The 25,064-nt window shown below is 31.7% G+C and overlaps 1 protein-coding gene across 2 annotated transcripts in view; it reads left to right on the top strand.

The window, feature by feature from the left end:
• Positions 1–25,064, top strand: part of nAChRalpha1 (nicotinic acetylcholine receptor alpha1) — a 778,319-nt gene that overhangs the window by 632,854 nt on the left and 120,401 nt on the right. The window contains exon 3 of one of the 2 annotated variants that reach the window (XM_081734053.1): positions 17,245–17,289. The exons of the other annotated variant lie outside the window; for it this stretch is intronic. Coding sequence (XP_081590179.1) covers positions 17,245–17,289 — 45 coding nt within the window. The remainder of the gene's footprint in view (positions 1–17,244; positions 17,290–25,064) is intronic. 2 annotated transcript variants of the gene reach the window in all.

The raw sequence follows: 25,064 nt of genomic DNA, 5'->3' as shown, positions 1-25,064 counted from the left end.
CTAAAACAATCTAAATTTTGTACAGTAGGATATGGTAATGCCTTGTGAGTAAAACGTTAATCAAACATTTATCATAGCACATGTCTTAATGTAATTTAAGCTGTTCCTCCATAATATATTTATATATTTTAATTCAACTACTACTGCAACACGATGAATTGAAGGGAGAAATACAAAAGAATAAGTAATTTTGCTAAGATGAGATTTAATCGATATGAATGAATCAACGATGTAATTATGTATTATTGTTATAAAATATTGGATCATATGAAACGACGAATTATGAATTAAGAAGATTAATGTATGATATGAAAAGTATTCTTCGAGTTGATAGATTAATGTAGTTACTCTCGTCATTCTCTACGTTGTGATGTTATGCAGAATTTCAGAGGAATAGTTAGGAAACTACTGTGCTATTGATGTCACACTTGCTGTATACTTCGTATAGATATCTATTGTAAATGCAAGTTGAACTTTAGATCCATTACCCTACTGTATATTTGTGGATATTAAAGTATTATTACTGATGGGAGATTGTTGAACATCGTTATTAATTGAAGACCTCTTTAGCTGAATTCCATAGCATAGACATATGAAGTTTAGATAATAAGCGCTCGTCGATGGTCATCCGCTTCCCTTTAGCTCCTGTTCTTCGAAAGCAAATCACATGCGTTATTCACTTGTACTTTCTATTAAGATGGCGACCCAAGAGCTTACTTTTCAGAAGTGAAGGAGAACGAATTTAGTTGATGTCCACTTCTTGGTACATACGAAGAAATGGTGGAGCATCACAAGCGCTGAGCCACCGACTTCCCTTTACTTATTGATCGAACAGGTTAGAAGGATATCTAGCAGGCTGCTATTTTCTCCATAGAAAGATATTGATTCGTCAGTTGATTTGTTATTATTAGTTTAGTTGCAAAACACACCAAGAAGCAATATTTACAATAACAGAACTTTGGTGGGAGGTGAAGTCTAATGCTTTCCTAACAGAGTTTTAATTGTTGTCATGAGTCGCATATATGGGATGTTATGTGATGTTATGAAGATGTACATATATTTATGAATTTAATGGAAACACCTACTATTGAAACCATGCCAGATGTTTAGGTTGGCAACTGTCAGGTGGCGACCGAAACAGCGGATTGTTGTTGGAGTACGTTAGGATAAACTTCGTACTATGTTAGGAACAGTAGAAAAGCAGTGAGCAGTGAATTAAGCAGACAGGGATAATGTAAAATGAGCGACTTCTATTATTTCAAAGAGCGGAAATTGTTTGTACTTGGTTATGTGGTGTAAGTGTGACGAAAGTAGCCAGTGTTTTGGGTGTGTGCCACGAGGCAGTGTCCAATGTGATGACAGTCTACAAAACTCACTGAAAAATCACATTGGCAAAGAGGACCAGTTGTGGGAAGAAAGCTCTCAGTGACAGGTCCGGCCGAACATTAAAGTGTAATGTCACTCAGAAACTTCATGTGACTACGGTGCAAATGATAGGGAGAGAGAGAGAAAGAAAGAGAGAGAGAGAGAGAGTCGAGTTGCGTGGGTGAAACCTATGATAAGAGATAATACCTTTAGCATGAAACAGACTGCTGATAACGTATGATATGGCCGCATAGATCTTCGTTCAACTTATTTCAAACTAGGAACCATGTGCGGACACTCAAAGAGCACATGATCTGTACTGTCTACGCCTAACTGTGAAAAATGGCTGTGGCTCTATCATACTGTGGGCCGCAATATCCTGGTATTCTGTGACTACTGTGCTGACGCTAACCGGTCTCGTCACTGTTCCTGATTATGCTGCCGTCTTAGGGCACCGTAGACCATATGGTCCAAATTTTGTCTTCGAGTAATGACGCCATACTTCATAATAATAATAAGCCCATACAGCTCATGCAGATAGAACTGTTACGGCGCGGTTTGAGGAACATCAGGATGAAGTTGAAAAAATTCCCTGACTAGCCCAATCCCTGAACATAATTGAATATCTGTAGTCCATTTCGGAGACACTAATCAGATGCAGATTTCCTGCTCCATCTTCCCTCTTGGAACTGTGTGATGTAGTACAAGTGAAATTATGTAATATTCCAATCTGGTAAATTTCACTTTTTAGGTGTTTCCATTAAATTAATACGTACCTATACATAAACAGTATATAAAGTATGAATCATTGTACGTGTTAGTGGTAATTTTGTGAATATATTGATACTTTTATTTTTTATTGTTTTGTTTCGTTGTTTGATTTTTATTTCTTATGCATTTATTGTTGTTAATTATTCTAAGTTTTTAAGGATTTAAGTATAGAATTTCTTTAAAAATAGCTGTAGGGAAAAAGGAAAGTCTACGGCTTTATCGTCAAAGTTTGGTTTGTATAGCATTGATATTATTGATCAAAAATTATGTGACTATATAACAGATTAGGTATTTGATAGCTTTGTATATGTGTGTTGTTTCATGAAGGTCTATTTATTCTTTTTGAAAAATGATTGCATTTTTTGCTTAATATTTCGTATATATATATATATATATATATATATATATATATATATATATATATATTAGCATTAATCGTTGATCTATTAAGATATATAAAGATTTAGACTTGATACTAATTCGAGCAGCTTGAGTAACTGTAGCTTTTTTCTTGCCGTTGAATCACGGGCTTCATTTGAGGAGGGTAGAGTAGACAATCCCTCCACCACCGCGGAGTTTGAGAAACATACTTTTTAATAAATTGTATACGATGGAAAATCTTGCCTTCTTTCCACCTCCCTGGCAAAATCTGAAATGACACTATTGAGTTGATCATAGAGTTGCCTCTTTGGGCTCGATAGAAAAACGTATTTTTCTGCTTTGCTTGGAACAAGTTGTAATTTCCAGATTTTGTATAAATTTGCAAATTTCGGTATTTGTTTAGTTGGTTATGTTTTAGTTAGTATTTGCTTAGTTGTATAAAGTTAGTTATTTTTTAGTAATCAAGTATGTAGTGTCACCACAAAATGGGCCTCATTTTATATAGTAATCAGAATGAATCTGAATGACATTCACATATATGAACCAAACACAAATGGCACTTTCGTTAATTCATATCTTTAGATAGAGAAGGAATTGGATAACTGGTCTTATGTGTGATTTTAATAATACTTCCTGTATTTAGATTTAATATTGGTCTTATTATGGTAGTGGATAAGTTGACTAGGATATATATTGACTAGGATTTTCTGTAATATTTTGAAGAAGATATTGGTTAAAATAATTAATCTCTAATATATTTATTTTTGCTAATTGTCATATTTTTATTTAGCATAGCAAACTAAATTATTTGTGTGTGCGAAACGTAAGCATAATGGATAGCATAATGGATTTAAATTTAAAAACCAATGATATTTTGTAATTATTGTTTTAATTAATTTTAATTCTACTAATCTTGTGTTACAAGAAATAGCAACTGTTTCCAAATCAAATCAAATATATTTTTTTTAAAAACCCGCCGACTTCTATGCTTTATTGTTGTTTAACTTAAAGTACATTGACTTATGTTTCAAAAGTTATTACTAGTTTCGAAATATAAACATAATTGGTTAGAAGCAAATAAAATACGGGTAAACATAAAAAACACTTTTAATAATATAAGCTTATCCAAATGAAAACATTTTAAAATATTCGTATTAGCCAAACAACACGTTTTCCAGATAATTGGTATGTTGTACAACTAGTAATATGTTCTTGCACTAAAAGTGTATCTTCTTCTCTCTTCTGTATTTCTATATTTCAATTACGATAATTCAACACGAAACAAAACTATTATATTATTTTTTACAACTACGATTCTTGTTCTCATATGTCCAATTGTAGTGTGTGCCTCTCCTCACAAACTTGAAATTATTACCACGTTGTTCTAAAGATTTGATTATATTATGAATATGGTGTCCGTCTGATTGTGATTTTGCGATAGCTTTCATACCATACATTTCATTTCTTCTGAATTTAATACATTGGAATCATTTCTCACGGTCCAATTAACCAAGTATTAATCATAGAACTAGAACATGCTATGTGATTTTGTGTTTGTTAGAAGAGGTGAATTGTTTGGTCATATCGTTTGGCTTTTGTACTTTTTCATAGGTCATATAGAATATTCGAAATCACATTATTCTTGATATTGCTATTGTTTTCATTTACGAATTTGTTGTGAGTGAATAGACAGATTTATTTTTGTTACTGTACATAATAATTGTTATTACGTAATAATAGAATTAGTTAATTATGAAGTTGGAATTCTATTCTTAGAACATGTTAGCGTACTCTTAGAATCTATTACTAAGTCATTTAAGATAACACCTAGATTAAAAATAAGAAAATAAATTATGCAGGATATTCATCCTCTGTCAAACTCTCCAATTCTGCTTCTTACTGGTGTTTTTTTTTAAATATTTCAGTTTAACTTAGGATTATTTCTATTTTACTTCACACTTTACATCTATACTTTCATTTTAACATTTTTGTTGATTCACTTCCAAATTGAAATACTCGTAATAAATTTTCTAAATTTCATATTCTGTGAGAAATACTTGTACTCAACACAAACATATTACAACTTCTAGAAACTTCTTCATAGTATTACTAACAAGCAAGGGGCGCGATATCGAGACTCCAATTGCGCAATAAGAGTTACATATACTGAAAGAGCATCAGGTAATTAGTAAGTTACCAAATTATTAGCTGCAGTCCGCCAGTAGGGAAAAAGTTATGGGACTGTAAAGTTCAGAGCCTGGCATACGAAAACCACACAAAACTTAGCATTTGGCTTGTTCCTCTTTGCATTGACAAGAGATAATGAACTCTAACGTATTCCCATCACAGAACATAATGTTTCACATAAGAAAATCTGTATGAGAAGAATTGTCAGTGTTGCCATCCACAGAAATTACAGTGTTGCCCGAATAAGAATACCGCGAAAAGCTTGGTTTGCAGCGAATGAAAGAGTGAACACAACGGTGTTTTGTGACATCATGTTTTCGTGGTTCGCACGGAACGTTTTACATAATACGTTATTTAGTTTGTAAGAATCAAAGTAGTTATACTTGTATTAACATTCCAGAATATTATTTCAACAGAAGTGCAAAAGCTACCAAGAGAACACTAGTATGAAGGTGCTTCGCAAAGTAGACCTCACGATAAACCTGTGAAAATGTCATTCGGGTTCGCATCGGTTTGTTCGTTGGGGATTTATCGTGAGGCATACCGACAGACAGACAACACAAATGCCGAGCATCGCGAATTGTGAAACTCGGTTCGTGTTGTCAGTGATATACCATCCAACGCCATGATACATCATCCAAGCGGGATACATGGACATCGCACCGGAAGCATTCCAGACGCCAATTCAGTGCTGTTTTGACTCCCTTACCACAGAAATGTGTTATCACTGCGCGTCGCTGGCTATCGTCCGATGTGCATATTGTACTAACTGTTTTTGTTTGGATCACTCGATACTTTCTGCTCTTCATATCAATTGTGTGGCTTAACACTGTCATTTATATAGCTATCTCCCCTTACCAAACAAATACAATTTGCTATTGCACACACAAACAGGTTATTTCTTCTGTTTGCCATAGACTCTCATGTTCACGTTGCAGCCCCATAATTTTGCCCTACTGGCGGACTGCAGTTAATAACGTGGTCACTTCATGATTGGTGCTCTTTCAGAATATACTTTATAACCCGTATTGTGCAACGAAAGTCCCGATCGTGTAATATTTCCTTGTAAGCTTTTCGAGATATTCTTATTCTGGCAACACTGTAATTTCTATGGATGGCAACACTGACAATTCTTCTCATACAGATTTTCTTATGTCAAACATCATGTTCTGTGATGGAAATACGTTAGAGTTCATTATCTCTTGTCAATACAAAGAGGAACAAGCCAAATGCTAAGTTTTGTGTGGTTTTTTGTACGCCAGGCTCTGAACTTTACAGTCCCATAACTTTTTCCCTACTGGCGGACTGCAGCTAATAATTTGGTAACTTACTAACTACCTGATGCTCTTTCAGTATATATAACTCTTATTGCGCAATTCGAGTCTCGATATCGCGCCCCTTGCTTGTAAGAAAATTAGTTCATTAAGTATGACGATTGGAATTGAAAACCACCTAGCATATGCATACTGTGTAAATACGTTCGGTAAATAAAAATGAAATTTAGAAAAAAGAATAATTCCTACATTTTGGAAAATAGCTGTACTCTAAAATAAACTGAAAAAGACCGAATCATAATGGGATACACTTTAATACTCCTAATTAAAATTAATCAGAGAGCTAGAGATGTATAATTAAGAAACGAGTTTTCCATAAGAATTAAAAACAAAGATTTTTTTAGGGTAAAAGTAAAATTATTCAACATCTATGACGATTTGTGTTTGGATTATATCCATTAATCCAAACTAGCTAATTAATGGCAAGAATATTTCAGAATTAGAAGCTGAATCTTCTACTCATTCCGTCAGAAGTTCGGAGTTTGCGGAAGGTGCTTTTGATGTTTCAACTTTTCTTTACTTTCATGTCTCAGTATCTGATTATGTTCTGTAGCTGGATGTCTCACGATAAACATTTTCAGTGATTGAAGGTGTTAGTTGATAGAAAAAGGAACATGGTTTTGTTTAATTGGAATAAGCTTTATAATGTTAAGTATTACAAAGGTAGGATAATTAATTATTCATAACAGGATGCTTTACACAAATGTTTCTTCTTATTAGTTTAATGAAATGGTTTTACTTAATATCAAGGTTGTTGTAAATAAAAGGATATCTTATCAAAGGACACACTGTCCTATTCGTTAATTATTCTACACATGAAGACAAGTCTCAATCTCTAATTATTTCCTACAATTGGACAATAAATCCCCTTATTTACAAAGACTTCATTTCTTCTCTCTTCAATTCACCCAAGTGTCATGCAAATAACCTACGTAAATCTCTAATCTTTAAATTATCCAATATGATCTACAGAGACCAATCTACAATCTGTCTACACTGGTTAACTTCACAAAGTCACAAGTATATGGTATACATTAGAGTTACTGTATGCAATATGTCTCTATATCCTCTTCAGTACAATGTGAGTTGTGTTTCGTTGGTTGACAAGAACTCTCATGTATCTGGTAATTGGATATAAGGAATGAAGTCCGATTCCAATTAAATATATTTGTTTCTCTAAGTCTTCCGCTTATCTGCAAATTGGCTGCAAGCTAGCCACATCTCTTGTAATAATGTACGAGGAATCGCAACTAGTGACAACTAATAAAATGACTGAACTATTAGGAATAAACGGGATTGACATACCCAAACGTCTTCTTTTTATAATAAGGATATAGAGATCTATTGCGGTTGCTGCACTTAGGATTGACAAACAATATTTCCTACGTTAATATTCACTTAAAGATATTCACCAAGTCTCTTCCTCATTTGGTTGAAGTCAGCTTCAACGAAGCTTCTAACTATTTGACTGATTTATGTGTCTGTCCGTCCGTCTGTTCCACCATAACTTTCGTAAAACTTATCCCATTTTGATAAAACTTGTTATGTTTCTTCCTTCCTGTTGTGTAATTAACGTTATCGTTTGGAGTTGTAATCCATCAAGTATAATGGGGGAAAGGCGGAAATTAATCCATGTTGCATGTTAAAACGTGCACATTAAAGACAATTTTCTAAAACTAATTCTCGATTAGGAGAAAACTTAGTTTATATTTTCTTTATGGTATTGTGAATATCTTACCAACTTGGGGTTAAAATCTACCAAGAATAAAAGTGTGAGTCTCTCCTCTCTCAATTTTAAAATTATATTCCACGATAATTTTCATTAAAAAGTGTTTGATTTTGGCGTAATATGTTGCATTTTCATTAAAACTTCCCAATAATCTCTCTGCAGGAAGTTAAAAATCACTAAAGAATAAGTAGTGGACTTGTCCTACAGACTCTTCTCCCTCGATTTTTTTTATACTTCACAACGATAAATTTTATAAAATTCTTTCGGTTTTCATACAATATAATGTATAATTTCTTTGATTCCTTTCCGTAATACCCACTGCTTGGAATTCAAATTAGTCAGTAATGAGCGGTGAAATCGTCCCCTCATTTGGTGTAATCCCACTCAAATTAAAATAATTCGTTCCTCCATTCTTTCTGTTACAATCTTCGATTTTAGTTCAATATGTCGTACATTTTCATTAAGCCTTCCCATCATTTACCCTATATGGAGTTGAAACCAGTTAAGAATAACGAAATGGTATTACTTCTTCTCCACTTTATAGAGTTCCACGATAACTTATATAAAACTCATTCGGATATAATATTAATATAATCTTCGACTCTTTTCCGTAATTCCTTGAGCTTGTAATTAAAATCAATTAAGAATTAGCGGTGAATTTAGTCCTCTTGTATGATGTGGAACACACCGTTCTAATTTTAAAAATCTCTGTCACGGTCATTTTCGTTTCAAATAAGGATCTTTGACTTTTAAAGAATACGATAGATATTTTCTTTGAGCTAAGCAGTAATCCCTTCTGAATAGTGTTTCAGAAAGATCAATGTGTAGGCAATCCCCAATTTTAAAAAAGGATTTCACGACAACTTTCATAAAGTTATTCCAATCTGACACACTATAATATGTGCCAGTTTTACAGTATTCTAAAGTAAGTTAAACTACATAGCAAGTTTCATTGTGTATAGTTCAAACATAATTATTATTCATTAAAGAGTGACAATGTCCCTTTAGAGTGTGAAGATAATAACTATAGTTATCATTACAGATAAATAGATGAGTATTTTTAGCTATTCTGTGTTTTTTTCCTTTATGAGTATGGCAATGGTTCATGGTTGAAATTAATCGAACTTGTACAGCTGCAATCTTCGATTACTACAAAAAAAAAGAATATATTATTGACGACAATATCTTAGATAAAGCAAGGTACTATTATTTTATTGGACATCAGAAGAAGAATGTTGGACAACAGACATTTCAAATATATTAAACGAAATTTGTTATATGTTTTTGGGATGATATAATAAATAAAAATATAAATTTATTTTGGTAATAAATGAATATAATTCAGTTATCAATTTCAAAAAATTTGAGATCTTTATGACATTTGTTGTAGCAAAGATACAGCAAAATTTAAGTAGTAAACTAAAAATAATTATTTTTGTTAATTCGAACTAATAACGGACGTGAATTAAAATGATTTATTAATTTAATTATTACGTAGATGAGATTGGAAATAAAGACACATTTCGAAGTTAGAAGTAATATTGCATTCCTTTGAAAAGTGAGTGATATAAATCAATTTATGTTTATGAAGTGCCTTAAGTATAACGAAATTTTCTGTGCAGATGAAAAATATGGGGCACTTATAAAATTCTTTCACATTACTTTTCTTGCTTTCAATACGTGTTTTACTATATTCTAAATAGTTCTTTTTTCTCTTCGTGCATGTGCAAATAATTGCGCACATATATGTGTAATATGTCTGTAGATTCATATGCCTCCAAATTTTAAATAAATATTTTCAGTGGATTTTTAAAAAAGAAATGAATTTTTATAGTACATGGTAGGTGTTTTGTTAGAATTTACAGACATACTCATGTAATTTGAAGTTAGCGGAATATAAGAGGAGGAATCGCTCGCTTCAACAACGCACAGAATCAGTAAGTTTATGGAATAACATAAGTACAAAAACATCAAAAATTAGGAAGTAATCCAGATAACATCTTCAAAATTACGTGTATATTAACTAAACTGGGAACTGATGCTAGGTCATTCTGTATAGACTAGAAATTCGATCATGTAATTTGAGATGTCTTAATTGTCCTGCACTCAAATTTATGTACTAGATGAAAGTTTTAAAAACGACAAACTACATTATTTTATCCCATTTTGTAATAGCTAAATAACACGCTTTTCTAAAGCACCATGCTCTTTTTGTTATTAAGTTATTTGCAAAATTAAGTCAGAAACATTGGGGGTAAGCAATTCAACATCCTTAAATATTTTTTACACATTCCTATGGTGCGCTTTGGAAATTAGCAACAGGAATGAATGAGAATTCCAATCAGCTTTACTCCTTAACTCATAAGAAGAAATGCCATTATGGCCTTGTTTAATACTTGACTCTCTTTCAACCAAGTTCACCCAATTATTTTATATTTTTCAAGGTCACAAATAGCCTTTTTAATGTATAGAGATAACGTAACACAATAATTATATTAAACACTCTCTAAAATCAAGGCATCGAAACAGTCGTTCCTGTACAGATTTCTCTCAGATTGGCTGTAACACTGACTTCTTACCTAAGGCTCAACACAAACCATTGGACTTCCTTTCTGTCAACATTTTGTTGTATATTTTTCTTCTCAAATTATCTCAGCTCTTTGCAATATTTCCTAGTAAGTATTTCTTACTAAAATTATTAAAGTGAAAAATCTCAACTTGATCTAATTACTTCAGATTTAAGTTCAATTACAGAAAGCATTGAGAATTTGGATATTGAACACAATGTCTCATTAAATATGTAAATCTTCGTAATCGAATTATTGGCTCTGCAGAATATTCAGAATTAAGTATACATATTCACGGTTTGGAAGCATAGGGAGGTTTTGAGCTGATCTCTGTTCAATATAATGCTGCGAATCTTGACGCCTCTCACTGAATGTCAACTGAGATGAGAGAATTGTAAACAAAGTTCTAATGGCAACCTTTCTCCATGCGGCGTCCTGTGTAAACGATTAAATCTTCCCCCAAAACCGCTTTGACAAGATCGAAGATACCAGCACACTCCCTCCACAAGGGCCCCACATTATGGATTTCGGTGGGAGTTATGTGTTAAACATGTGATCAAGTGATGATTATCTACTAGACGCAAGTTAAGTGAAAACAATCGAAGTCCTTTGCAGTGGTCTTGTATTGGACGTAGTTAATTGGCAGAACCAACTCATCCGTTCCTAAATGCAGTAAATATTGATTTCCGTTTTCTATCTAAGGAAAGCCTTGCTTTAGTCAGCTCAAACTTTAAATAATAGTATTTCATTTCTACCTAAACTCCAAAGAAATATACAGTGAAGCTAAGTGACATTTTCAACAAACATTAGAGATTAATAGACTACACCATACGCATAAATACATATAACAAAAGTTATTTGAGGTTGTTCTTAAGAAGTTACAATTTCAAAGTCCAGAAGCAAGACTGTAAGACCGTTTTTCTAGCTGAAACTTAGAAGTAGTGCTTTTAAACTGTTTAAACCATTTAGAAACTTTGTTGGTAGCCAGAGATTGCAAAATTTTTAACAAGCCGAGAGATTTTCATGAACAATATTAAGTAATATGAACAATAGGAAAGCATTCAATTTTAAAGTTTAGGTTCAGTTTAATGATGTTTAGATTCTTAATGATTTCCTCCTAGATTCTTCAGTTGTCAGAAAGACTTTCACAACCTCAATGGTAGAACTAAGTTTTGTTATCAATAATTATTTTCTAATATGGTACATTCAATTATAAAAATTGACTCAAATGATTGATGATGATGAAATATGGTGGATGGATATCGGTCAGTTATTAGAAAGACACATCCGGCAAACAATTTTCTAAAAACTTAGAAACCGATAAAAATAAGCTGGGTTTGATTCCCGATGGTAGCTCATGTGTTTCGGATCTCACATTAAGCTGTAGATTTACGCTGCTGAAAGAGATGACAAAATCAAATCAAATCAAATGGTATGTACATTTTTCATTTAAAATAATTAAAGATATGTTTCAGAGTTTTTTTTTAATATTTTGACTGCAAGAGAAGGAAAATGGCATGTAGATAAAAGAACTGGAGTTTGCGATTATTAGAATAAGATAGAGATATCTTGAAATCCGTTAAGGTAGTGAGAGAAAATTAGGTATTTAAACTTTTCATTTAAATAATTAAAGATGTGTTTCAGCGTTTTTCGATATTTTCCCTACAAGGGAAGGAAAAGGTGGGGAAATAAAAGATTGTTGTTTGCGATTATTAAAATAAAATGGCATATCTCGAAATCTGTTAAGGTTAATGACAAAAATTCTGGTATTTAGATTCCATTTAAAATAATGAAGACGAGTCTCAGCGTTTTTTGATAGTTTTTCTACAAGGGAAGAAAAGGATGTGGAAAAAAGAGACGCGGTTACGATTGTTAAAACAGACTTGCCGTATCTTGAAATCCCATAAGGTTAGAGGCATAAATATTAATACTTAGGCTTATAATTTAAAATAATTCAAGACATGTTTCGGCGTTTTTAGATGTTTCCCTTAGAAGGAAAGACAAGAGGCAGGAAGAAAATGGCGAGGTTATAATTGTTAAAATAACATGGCCATATTTCGGAATCCCCTAAAAGTAATGACTTGCTAATTAAACACGTGTTTGAGCGTTTCCTAATGTTTCCTCAGAAGACAAATGAAGGAGGAAAGAAAATGAGACGAGGGTTGCAATTGTTATAATAAAATGGCCATATTTCGAAATCCCTTAAGATTAGACATACCTTAGCGATATGAGAAGTGCGATGCAGTAAACCGAGCAAATGCGGTAGTCTGGAGGCGAAATGCCTAGCTGACCAAGGCCTAGTATATATATATATATATATATATATATATATATATATATATATATATATATATATATATATATATATATAGATAGATAGATAGATAGATAGATAGATAGATAGATAGATAGATAGATAGATAGATAGATATAGATATAGATATAGTGGCGGATCCAAGGGGCTATAGGGGCTACTCCCCTTGACGCTAAGATATACACTGGATAAAATGAGCTTCAATCCCGTTTTACACTAGATAAAGTGCGGTTTAGCCCCTCCCTTGATCATATCCTGGATCTGCCACTGTATATATATATATATATATATATATATATATATATAATGTATATATATAATGTATATAACACAGTGAACAAGTTCTTTATATTATTTACAGTTTTATTGTGAAAATATTCTGCTCTCCCTTCCTTCGTTCAGAAGTTCCCACGCGCTTATGCATCTAACATTGAATCGTGTTCGAAGCTATGAACTGAATTACGACTTCTAACGTTCTGTTTCATCATGCGCCTTCCGTTATATTCCAATCGCTTGTGTTATTGCATTTTGACTTAGATTTTGCTTCATAAAGTTCATAAAGTTCAAAAATACTTTCGTACAACAATAATCGTAGTTCAATTCCTCGCCTTTCAATTTCCCTTCATTAAAACGTGCTATGTATGTGCAAATGAAAGAAAATGATGAGTATATGTGTTGAACCTTCTTTAGAGAATAAAGTTGTTATGTAAGAATTCTTCAAGAGGTGAGTATCACTACTTCAGATATGTAACAACACTCTTTACATATAATACATTAAACTTGGAGAGTTATTACGATGCTCTTTAAGTCACTTGAAATAACGTAATAAATGTTCTTACTTTAATCTACAACGTAAACTTTTATTTAAAGCTAGTCTTCATTAACCATGATGAACAAAGTCATAAAAGGCATTTATTCTGACATTGAACTAGAGAAAGTATCATCATATTTAAAAAATAATTTTAAAAAATAAAATTTTCAATGCTATTTCTCAGAGGAAATTAATGAATAGTGTGTACTTGAATTTACTACACTTAGACTATTTTCGTCAACTTTAGTGGAATAGCCACTCTTGTCTTCGATTCCCTCGAGATGATTCAATTCATTCAATGTTATGCCCGCCCAGTACCTAGATGAATGACTGTTAGAGGAGCGAGGGTCAGAACATCGAATTCATCCAGAGAAGTGAGTACAATCTGGGAGGTACTTAAAAGAAAAGAGGTAGCTAAGTTTAGTCAAGATATCCTATAAGGCATATAAATCGAGCGATGTGATGATATTTTCATACTTCAAATTAAATGCTGCTCTGCTTTAGTTCTTTGGGCTTCGTGTGTCAGGGATTTTACATTTTAGCTTTCGGTAATATAACTCTTACAGTAAAAATACAAATAGTTTATGCAAAAATGTATTTTGTATATTTTATATTATACTCGGTTTCCGTAAATGAAATGCATTTTCTAGTAAAAGCAGCATTGTATAATGTATTAGGTTGATGCAAATGAAGTATCAGCTCAAGGTACGTTATCTCCAAAAACTATAATAATTAAAACTGCAATACTTCGATCGAAATCGTTGCCTTCTACAACGACATATTTTTCACATCGCTCACCCGACGATTGGATCAGTAGCAAAAGAAGTCTGAAATCTACAATGCGAAGAATCCAACATCTCACATTGCACCAGCCTACCATCTGGGAAGGTCTTTCCTTCCAAGCGTGAACTAGATACCGGAAGATGTGATAATGAGTGGGAAAGATAATGGAGAGACTATCCTACTGCCATTTATGGATAGTCTGTAACGTCCTTGGAGAGACATGTGGACAAGCCAGTGTCGTACATCATGAGGATACCAATTTTGTTGATATTTGCTTGATACTTTGGACAAGTTAAGGTGCCTTTCATGGTGTTAAACACATAACGATATAGATTGATGATTTTGTCTTACCTAAGAAAGACATGATGGATTACTCCCACCATAGATCACCACACAAGTAAACAACACTTTCTGTGGATGGAGAGATGGTTCAGGAAACCGTCATGATTGTTAATCACAATCCAACCATTGTTCTGACCGTTTATGATTGTCATAGTAAAACCATTTTTCATTTATAGTAAGGGTACTTTCTCGCTTATTTCTTTGTCGAAATAACTGAAAATCTTCAGATGATTGTATTGTGGCACCCATGAATCCACTTTTCCACTTTAACGATTGAACGGACTGCCAAGAAGCAGTGTTATAATATATGCCTAACTCGTCTGCAATGGCACGATTACGTTTCCGAGGGTTTTCTTTGATGGTGTTCCTGAGTACCTATATGATGTTGTTCGGTACCTACGGAACTCATTTTGCAGTGCTGTGTCACCGGAATGAAATTTGACAAATTAACAGTGAATGGCACGTTACTCGTTATTTCTAGCCGAAATGCACAGTACATGCAACAATTAATGTTTCCTTCATGTTTGCTATGCAGAATATTCCAACTTGAAGTCGTAAAGGAAACTCATGTCCCTGCAATTAAATGTTCTCCATGATACATTTCGATGCGATCCACTTCAACAATGCATAACCTCCCGATTTTCTTAATACCCTTCCTATTTGCTGGATGTGTACCGAGTCTGTAACGTTAGACGCGTAACCTTAGTCCATCCCTGTGTTGTGTTGCTGACACGGGAAGGTCCCACAAGTTGTCCCTAAAATCCGATTGCCGCATAGCACATCTGACAGAGCATCATGAAAAATGAAAATGAACAAAATTTAATGTACTATGGACCGAAAGAATAGGAGCTACGGGGCTTCAAAATTTGAATATACAAGAAACTATGTCATGGAATTACGTGCGTTTAAAGTAAATATCCTGAAAACTGTTAAAGCAATCAAAACAAAAGTTGCACAATATAATGAGAAAAAATGCCCTATCGAAAACCACAAACAGTGTAGTCATAGATGAAGCAGTATTGCCAACTCAGCATAAAACATTGTTTCAAAGAGCACCATATACAAGTGTACACAGATCCAACAGGTCCACAGTCCAACGTTAAAGCAGACTTTTCATTCCCACTGGTCTATTTAAAGACAGTTTCCATTATTTTCAGTAGAAAAATGTAAAACGCCTTCTTAATACAAAGCAAATATCTATTAGTGGTCTAACTTTAGGACCATAAGATGCCAGAAACACTTAACCGTGAATACAATGGTTTTGTAGTTACATGGGTATTCAGAACCCTTATACAAGTGATATTGTTGGCCGTATACAAGTAAATACCTGAGTAATGTTGTCATAGTTATTACATACATAGTTATTATATATTTCGTATCTCTAACCGTAATTCTTAAGCTTTGTTTCAATCGTATCTTAATTAACATTTTGAGTTAGTTTTCTCGCCTAGCTTTGCCAGACAAATAGGCAGAATCTCCGTTGAAAAGTAAACCATAGAAAGACATATATAAAAACTCTCTTATAATCATATTCTTATGCCATATTTGAGGTTTAAGCACTGGAGTAAACTGTGGAAGTAATTGGTATTGAACTAAGTTTGGATTATATTTAGATCGATTATATTAATGTTTAATATTATTTTCAATACATTATAATGTGTATCCTTCAAACCCAATAGAGAATAAATGAAAGACTTTGGAATAGATTCAGAAAAGTTGTGAGATCTTCTCAAGAATCGCATGATAAATAAGTCCATAGACTGCTTCTATATACTAGAGAGTGGCATCACAATATTTTTATTTAGGATTTTATATAAGATTTTCTAGAGTTATTTAATAAAAAGATCAGCTCCCAATTTAGAAAACGTATTAAAATAATATTATCAATTTTGTTTTTTATTTTATTGCCCATTAAGAATTAAAACATTTAATTAAAATGCATTATCATACTTATCTCAATAAGAATGGATGTATTTCATTATTAATAATGATGGTAGTATACAAAAGAAAGTCATTTCAAATTTATAACTTTGATTGCGTATTCTACTAACAATCCTTCTATACATATTTTACTTAATCAAAATTTTAAAAATACAAAATATATAAATAAATCAAATTATAGATTTTTCTTCTTAAAAGTATTTATTTGTTATAATCATTAACTTAATAAAACGTCATTGTACTTCTTCTAAGTTGTGTTTTTTTCTCATAAAATTGGGTTTTGATATTCTAAAACAAGTTATGAATGTATAATGTTTAAATGTTCTATACAAAAGCAGATATAAACGTTAATACTTGATGAAGGTAATTTTTTAAAATTATATTCATCAATAAATCTTTATTATTATTATTTGAATTTAGAAAGAACTATAAATATATTTTGTAAACTTTATATATATAAATATATATTCCATATAATTTTCACAAGGATATCTGTAATTAAGAAAGTTCAATATTTTGTATTCCATTCATATTTTATATATTTTATTTCAACTTACTTAAGTTGATACATTTAAAACGTAAGTTGAAATAAAATAAATAAAACTGTTGGAATATCAAAAATTGAACTTTTTAATTATATATATAAATATGTTTATCATTTACTTTTTTCTAACTAAACAAACTTAAACTTATAAATAATTTCTTTGATTTTCTTGCAGAATCTCAAGAATCAAATTATGACTACTAATGTGTGGGTGGAGCAGGTAGGTCTAAATTTTTTGGTAATTATTAGAGGCAGTTTGATATTAACGAATTCAAAACAATATTAAAGAAATATAAAATATACAAAATGCGTATAATTCCAAATTAAACTCCAAAAATTTGTATATTCTATAAGTATTAATATCATAAAATTATAAAAATTACGAAATATTTACTCAATGTGACAATTGCTGACAAATTCTTTCCAACTTAATTATAAACAAAACCTATGTCTTTGATCTATCTTTTAATGTACATAAAGTAAAACATTAATTTAAATGTGTTAAAATAATTGTTATATTTATGTGTGCATTCAGCAATATACTTGTAACTTATTGAATTTGATACGCAATTATTTTAAAATTTCTTAGCTGCGGTTATAAAAAGTAAAATATGGTGTTATAATAAATAGAAATTATCAATGTGTAAGCACCAATAATTAATTTTTTGTTCGGCAGACAATGACTATTTTACACAGGTCGGTTTAGACCCTTAATCTAAATATATATTCGGTACAGCAGGATTAAGGTATGAAGATATAAGTAAGTGTTTATTTCTTTCATGTAAGTATTTTCACATTGAACAAACTAAAAGAATAGAAGTTTAAGTAAAGTTTAGTTTACATAAAAATCTACCAAAAAATCACTTTATCGTGAGGTAAACTTCAAAGTGCATTAAGGCAAAATTTCATTAAAGTTTCATTTTATTGTTTTAAATTGCGTTTTACGAAAATCATTTTGTGTTTCACATTTGACATACAAAAATTCATTGCAAGTTATATGTGAATTAACTAGCTGTATATATTAAAAGAATGCGTTCTTAAACGTTGGTTGTAGATATTTTTATTTTATTTTAAATAATTGTTAAGTCTTGAACCATATCTCATGGTTTTCAATAAAATGAAACTTGATAACAGTAAAACTAGTTCCAGTTCAGCTGCATAATATTTCATTTCTATTTTTACTTTTGCTGTTTTTAAAACTTAGTATATTAGACACTTTTTAACATTTATGATTAAACTATACTCCCAAACTTCCATTAGAGTCTTAACGCAAATGATTGTATTTAAAAACAATGTTGGTAAAATTAAAAATAAGCGAATATCAGTTAGTGAGAGAATAATAACGTTCAACTTTAAAGAGGTTTACTCTCGTATAGTTAAAGAAAAAAGTTTATATCAGGAACAATGAAAATTCGGATTTATTATCTCATTTTAGTGAAAATACTTGCAAAAACTATTCAGGAACACCTTATCTCAAATCGCATTCTATTTCCATGAGAATTAATTCAAAACTTTCCTTAAATTTTGAAAGGATAATGCAATCTAATAAGTATGTTACAATGAAATTCAAAAAAGTGGATTTTTAAAAAGGAAATATTTTCCACTTTACACGTATATGGATGAAATTATTACACACTTTACAAGACGGACGTAAACATTAATTTATTTCTAGAGATAAAGGGACACTTATAGAATGTTTTCATCCCTATAATTGCATAATTAGGCTGAACACAAATGTGTTATTCAATTTCTTAATTTTCTAATTTATACGCTTTTACTTCCAAGCAGTACTAGGACGAAAGAAGTCTTGTAATAATGTAAAATATTCCGTTCGACATTTTAAGGTATTTACGCGTTTTATGATCCCTAAATATTGAAGTACAGTAACAATGTTTAGACTCAATCCGTAGATGTAAACCTAGAGTCTACATTATTCAACAAATCAACAACAATCTTTAAATATGAAAGGAGTTCCCAGGGTTCAATCGTATTTTCCTCTATATCCTGAATTATTTAATGTAAACAAAAACCAAATGTTATTTTCTAAATAACAGTCCTAGGATTTTTTTATATTCAATAAAAGAACATTTTTATAAGAAACTCTAAATAACTTAGTTAACTTATCTTGAAAAATCCAGAAATAGTGCTTCACTCTTGAGTAAATATTCTTTGCACGATTTCTACGAACGGTTGTAAATATTCTTTTTCATATTGTGAAAATTAATATTCCGTTGACAGGTTCATAATGTGAATAGATAAATCTAGAAATTTTAGTTTACTCATGAGGATAATTTTCTTCGGATACATATTTTAAATAATTTGCGGCGATTTCAATCATGTCTTGTAAATAAACATTTCGCTAATAATTTTACACTATGACATAATTGATTTTTTTCGCATAAAAGTACAGAAAGACAAGTACATTGATAAAATTGAATCTTTTTTTTCTTGGATTATCTTGAATCTGACTATAACAATGTTTATATTTAAGAAATAACTATTTCAATAACAGCTTTATAATATGGGATAATTCATTTCTTTTGGCAACATTGCATTGTAGTTCTGAGTTTGAAAGATTTTATCGAAAACAATTATAATATTGTTGTTCATATTTCTTTAGATAAATATTTCACTACTACATTTTAGTAAATTCGTTCGCTTGAAAATATCTCAAAGAAGCATGATGAATATGTAATTAAATGACAAAAATGTAAAGTGAGGATTCTAATCTTCCATTTAAACTTTTGTGCAGTGGTCGCCCATTTCTTCTTTCATTATTTCAGGTGTCTGAGAAACAATTACTTGGGGAAATGCATCCTACAATTTACAATCACTGTGTCATATGATCTCCCAGCTAGTCTTGTCTAGCAAATGTTCTTCTGGTTCGCGTAGTTCCGGATTCGACTCCTTGTGGAAGAGCATAAAAGAATTGTCTTACAATCTTTTATCTTCATTAATCATTCGTCTCACTTAATTTAAATGGCATAATCGCGGGATGTTAAACTAAAAGATTTCATTTGATTTTAATTTCATTTTATTGTCTCATGTTATTATGTAGAACATATCTTACAAGTTGTGGTTCAAATTAAATCCAGTTGCGTGTCAATGTAGACTGCCGAACTATCACTAATTTTTAAATAGAAGTGATAGATGCCACTCACGGTTTTAATATAGAGATAAAAGTGAAGATGAAATATACTCTTTGGACTCTGAATCCATATTAAGAAGCAATTTCTGTCTATCTCTTAACCATTTTTCTCTATGGGGACCTAATACTGAAAATACACGTATAGCCTAATTCAAAGATTTCTATTACTCCTACTTTCAACAGAAGATAAAGAACAATCATATAATCTGGTATTTGGATGTTGAATTTATTTTTTTTAATGTTTCTCGCAATCATTTATTGTGTTGGATCTATGGTATTCAATAGTGCGACTGAAAATGGAAGATTCACCAGCGTCCAATTCTAATAGAAAGATAGTAGAGACAAGATATACAATTGGAACTTTTAATGCAGTTTAAAACATTCACTATCTCTTACCTGTACAAGGATCCAATGTTGATACCGGAAGTGGTAACGGGTAGAGATAAAATCTATACATGGGAGGTTCAATCCAATCTATCTCTTTCTGTTTTTGCTCTATACCATTTTTGTATCCCTTTTGTATCAATAAATGGATAAATGTGCATAAAGCATATTCTTGGAACGTTGAATCTACTGTTTTGAACTCTTGAAACTCTTCAAACACTTTCTCGGTATCACTTATTACTTTTGCGCTACGGCAACCAAATGTTGAATTAGCAAGTAATAGATGTCTACCATTTTTTGTTTGAATTGAGAGGTAAAAGAAAGGCAGAATCTACTTTAAAGTTATTGAATCAATATCAAAACCATTTTGTAGGTATTCCTTTACCACTTTTGCTCAGTCGCTATAAACATATAGGAACTGCAAGTTGTTCTTGAACTTTGCCAATTTTAGTTTTAATAAGCCATGTGAGCAAAGACATTACCTGTTCTTAAAATTCTGGATCAATTTCAGAAAACCATGTCTCACTGTCTCTTATCGTGTTCGTTCTGATACCTGGCGACAGACGAACGGAAGGACAGACCTTTCATATAGCTCCTTATACTCATGTGTTGCAGAAAAAATTACACAATATGTTTCATAAGAAGAGGCCTATGGTGTAAGGGCTTTTTAATTTGAATTGAGATTTTCTATGTGCTTGTGTTCCTGAGCTTAGTGTATTGGAATATACTTATTAAAGTATAAAAAGGCGTAGAAATAGGAATTTTAAAAAATAAATAATATAAATATTACGTATTATAATTCCAGGCTTATCCACGCAAGCTACGAATATTGTATATAATATTACTCAAACATTTACACTTTATTATGCATTGATTTGTTTTCCGTAACATTAGAGAAATACATATTTATTTTTCAGTTACAAAGCATCCCACGCTTCTCATATGGACTTTTCCATTATAAAGCTCTGTGTTCATTCGTCCATTTCAGTGTTAAATTCAGTTACAAGTTACACCGTTCGTTTTAGTTTTATTTTCCGTCTGTTTAGCTACATTTCTAGCCTGCCTGATGTTGAGTTTGAACATGTTTTGCACGTAATATTCCCTGTAAAGAGTCCAACCATACTTTTTTTCATTTTTTTACAACATAAACAAGAAAGAACAAAATTTTAGTTTTAGTGCACGTTGACTACTGTTGCATATATAAAGATCATTTCACGTTTGGAAATGGTATATTTTTTACTCCCTATTCGTTTGTTTCAATGGCGCTATATAAATATTTAGATTAATTTTCAGCTTTTCCTCCAATCCTACGTTAAAACCTCAACCCGTCAACATCATATGTCAAAGTAATGGATACATCGACAGATTATTTTTCTCGCCAACTCATGTTAAAATATTGATTACCTTTTCATTCGCTCTTCAAGTACACACCTTACACACTGATATACTATTTATAGACTAGCTAATATTGATATTTTAATTTTAGGTTAAATCTTCACTGTAATCCAAGAGAAGAGATTATTTTATAGATTTACAAAATATCAAAAGATGTGAAACATAAAAGATGAGGTATTTTAAACGTGAGGCGCCCTTTATCTCTTCAAAAAATGCATTTTAAATCAAACAATTAGTTTAATTAATTAGTCACGCTTTTTGCCTAGACGGTCGAGTAGCCAAATACTTATCATGTTGAATGTTACTGAAGATGATATTATTATTGGTTTTCCAGTAAATATTACATTCGTTTCTATGTCTATTTATATAAATAAACAAGCATGGTTTGTTTCACATTGTAAAAAAAATTCCATATGGATGCCGGAAGACCTATGCTTCCGGTTTCAATAAAAAAAAGATAAAAGCTGAGACGAAACATATTTTTAGGACTCTGAATCAATGTATAGAAAACTCTCGCTTCCTTTACCATTTTTGCTCTGATACCTGTCAACAGGCAGATGGACGAGTGATTGTCCTATACATGTTCTCAGTTTGGAATTCTAATGATTATCTTTACAATTAAACGATAACTTTTCAAAACTTCAATAATACTGGAGGGCAACATATAAAATGTTATTGCTTGTAACTATTATTGGTAATAATAGTATTTTTAAACGTTAACATATTTGCATCTGTAATACTTGACAAAAATTATGTTCATTATTTCTTTTGCCGTAAAAACGAAAACAAAATTCCAAGGACATGTGGAAAAGGCGAAGAAAGTGATCAGTTATGTAAAATACGGTAAAATATTTTCAAAAGTAGAGTTTCATCATTGATTGCCATGTTAAACCGCGGCCTCATAGATTTTGAAAGTTAGCTGTTAAGGTATCGGAGAAGGTATTGATTGTGACTAATCGGACAAGGTGTTAGAAAATTGTAGTAAGAAAATAAAGACATTACTATGAATATAAATAATGTATAATTGATTTGTTGTAGGAATGTGAGTCATAAATGGCTGAAGTTATTTTTATGTTTAAGAGAAGCTAGAGCCAAGTGTGGCTATTGATATTTAGGATTGATGAGCCATGAGTGGCTATTGATATCTTAGGTTACAGAGCCAAGAGTGGCTATTAATGTTTTAGATTGAAGTGCCAAGTGTGGTTTCTGATATTTTAGGTGTGTGGTAAAGCCAAATGTGAGTTATGTTATTGGACTAGATTTTGGAATACAGAAAGGTTCCTGTTTATTGAATGGAGGTGGTATAAGTCAATTAAAGGTAGACTGTGAAAATCAAAATGGACTCAGGTAGATCTGGAAAGTTAATTAAAAGTAAATATTTTGGGCTTGTAAAAAAACTAAACATTACCTAACATTAACTATTAATGACCATGTAAAGAAAAATTTGCGGAAACAATTGTTTAGTTAAAACTTCAATAACTTCATAATTTTACCCTGAATTTAGTGTCTAAATATTCTCTCGAAAGTATACCCTGAACCATTTAATTAGCTAAGCTAGTTGAGCCACTAAGCAGGAGTAGGAAGGCCAATTCCTTTCCCCAACGATTTAACACGATAAATGAAAAACTGGAAATTATAGATCCAGGTTGACGGGACGGATGAAAACTAGTAAAACGTTGTAAGCCCAAAATATTTAATTATAGAACCATAAAAGAATCATGTCTAGTAGCAATAGTATGACTAATCGGTTATTTCGCCCACAAATCCCAGCAAACCACTTAGCCTAATTTATCCTGGATTGACTAAGCATTTCTTATAAGCCTTCTGTAGTATGAAAGTGAAAGACATTTCATTAGAATGGATTGTATGAGAGGGAAAGTGAGGAAAGTAAAAACTATGATTTGATCAGATGTGAAAGAAATTTAATTAGAGCAGTCTTGGGTCTTATGTAGCTATCGAGATCCTGTCTGCATAGCTTGACGTTTATAGCATTAACTGGCATTTGAATTGAGGCTTGAAGTGATGCAGTCGTTGGGAAGAAAATTGGGTGAATTTTTGAATTTTGCAAAGTCAATTCAGATTTTTAGCAGCTCAAAAGTGGTGACGAAGTTGAATGATAAAATAGGATTTCATATTTTTATTATAATACTTTTAGCTTGACATGGATGATGTATTATTTTTTCCTTACTCAAAAAAGACTCACTGCTTATGTATAACTATCTTATTCATATTACTGAGAACTCTTATTCGATCTTGCTTCTCTACAAGTTTTCAAGCGGACTTTCTGTTCCATTATTGTATCCAATTTTTCACCTGTTTCAGTTTAAAACAAAACAACAAATTAGATCCGTTTCATATTGTGGAACTACGGTGCATCACCGATACTAAAACAGGAAGTAGTATACCTACAACTTCCGGTTACAGTAGGAAATTAAGGTCAGAGATAGAATCTGTTCTTCGTATGATGAATCTATATCAGAAACAATTTCTCGTTGTGTCTACAATTATTACTACGTAGGAATCAATATTGAAACCAGACGCCATATTAGTTTTTATTACTTTCCGTTTCAGTAAAAGAATAAGAGCTTAGACAAAAACTATTTTTGGAATCCTAATACTGTATAAAAAACGCTTATAGCCTTCTAGAATCGCTTTCGCTCTATTGGAATTAACATTGAAACTGGAAGTGGTAGTAGATTTCTTCTACTTCTATTTACAATAAAGAATAAAGTTGTAGGTGGAAATTATTTTTGCGGTACTAAATCCACATCAAAAATGTTCTCAGTGCCTATTCCTGTTCCTTCACTATGGCCGTCAATGTTGCAACTGGAAATCGTAAATTTTTGGATTGGAAATCTGCTACTTTTGGATTGATCTTGATTTCATTTTCAGGTTAGTGTTCCTTTCAGCAGTAAGGCTATATGAAACGTGGACCTACAGCTTAACGTGAAATCCGAACCACATGATCTCCCGCCGAGAATCGAATATGGGTCTTCCATATCAAAGACGTGTTTGAATGTGAAGATAAAGGTCAAGATTAAACTTATTTATTGGACATATTAGAAAGC

The sequence above is a fragment of the Thermobia domestica genome, chromosome 12, assembly GCF_964235325.1.
Source record: "Thermobia domestica chromosome 12, izTheDome1.hap1.1, whole genome shotgun sequence".
Lineage (NCBI taxonomy): Eukaryota > Metazoa > Arthropoda > Insecta > Zygentoma > Lepismatidae > Thermobia > Thermobia domestica.
This window is presented reverse-complemented; position numbering and strand designations above follow the sequence as displayed.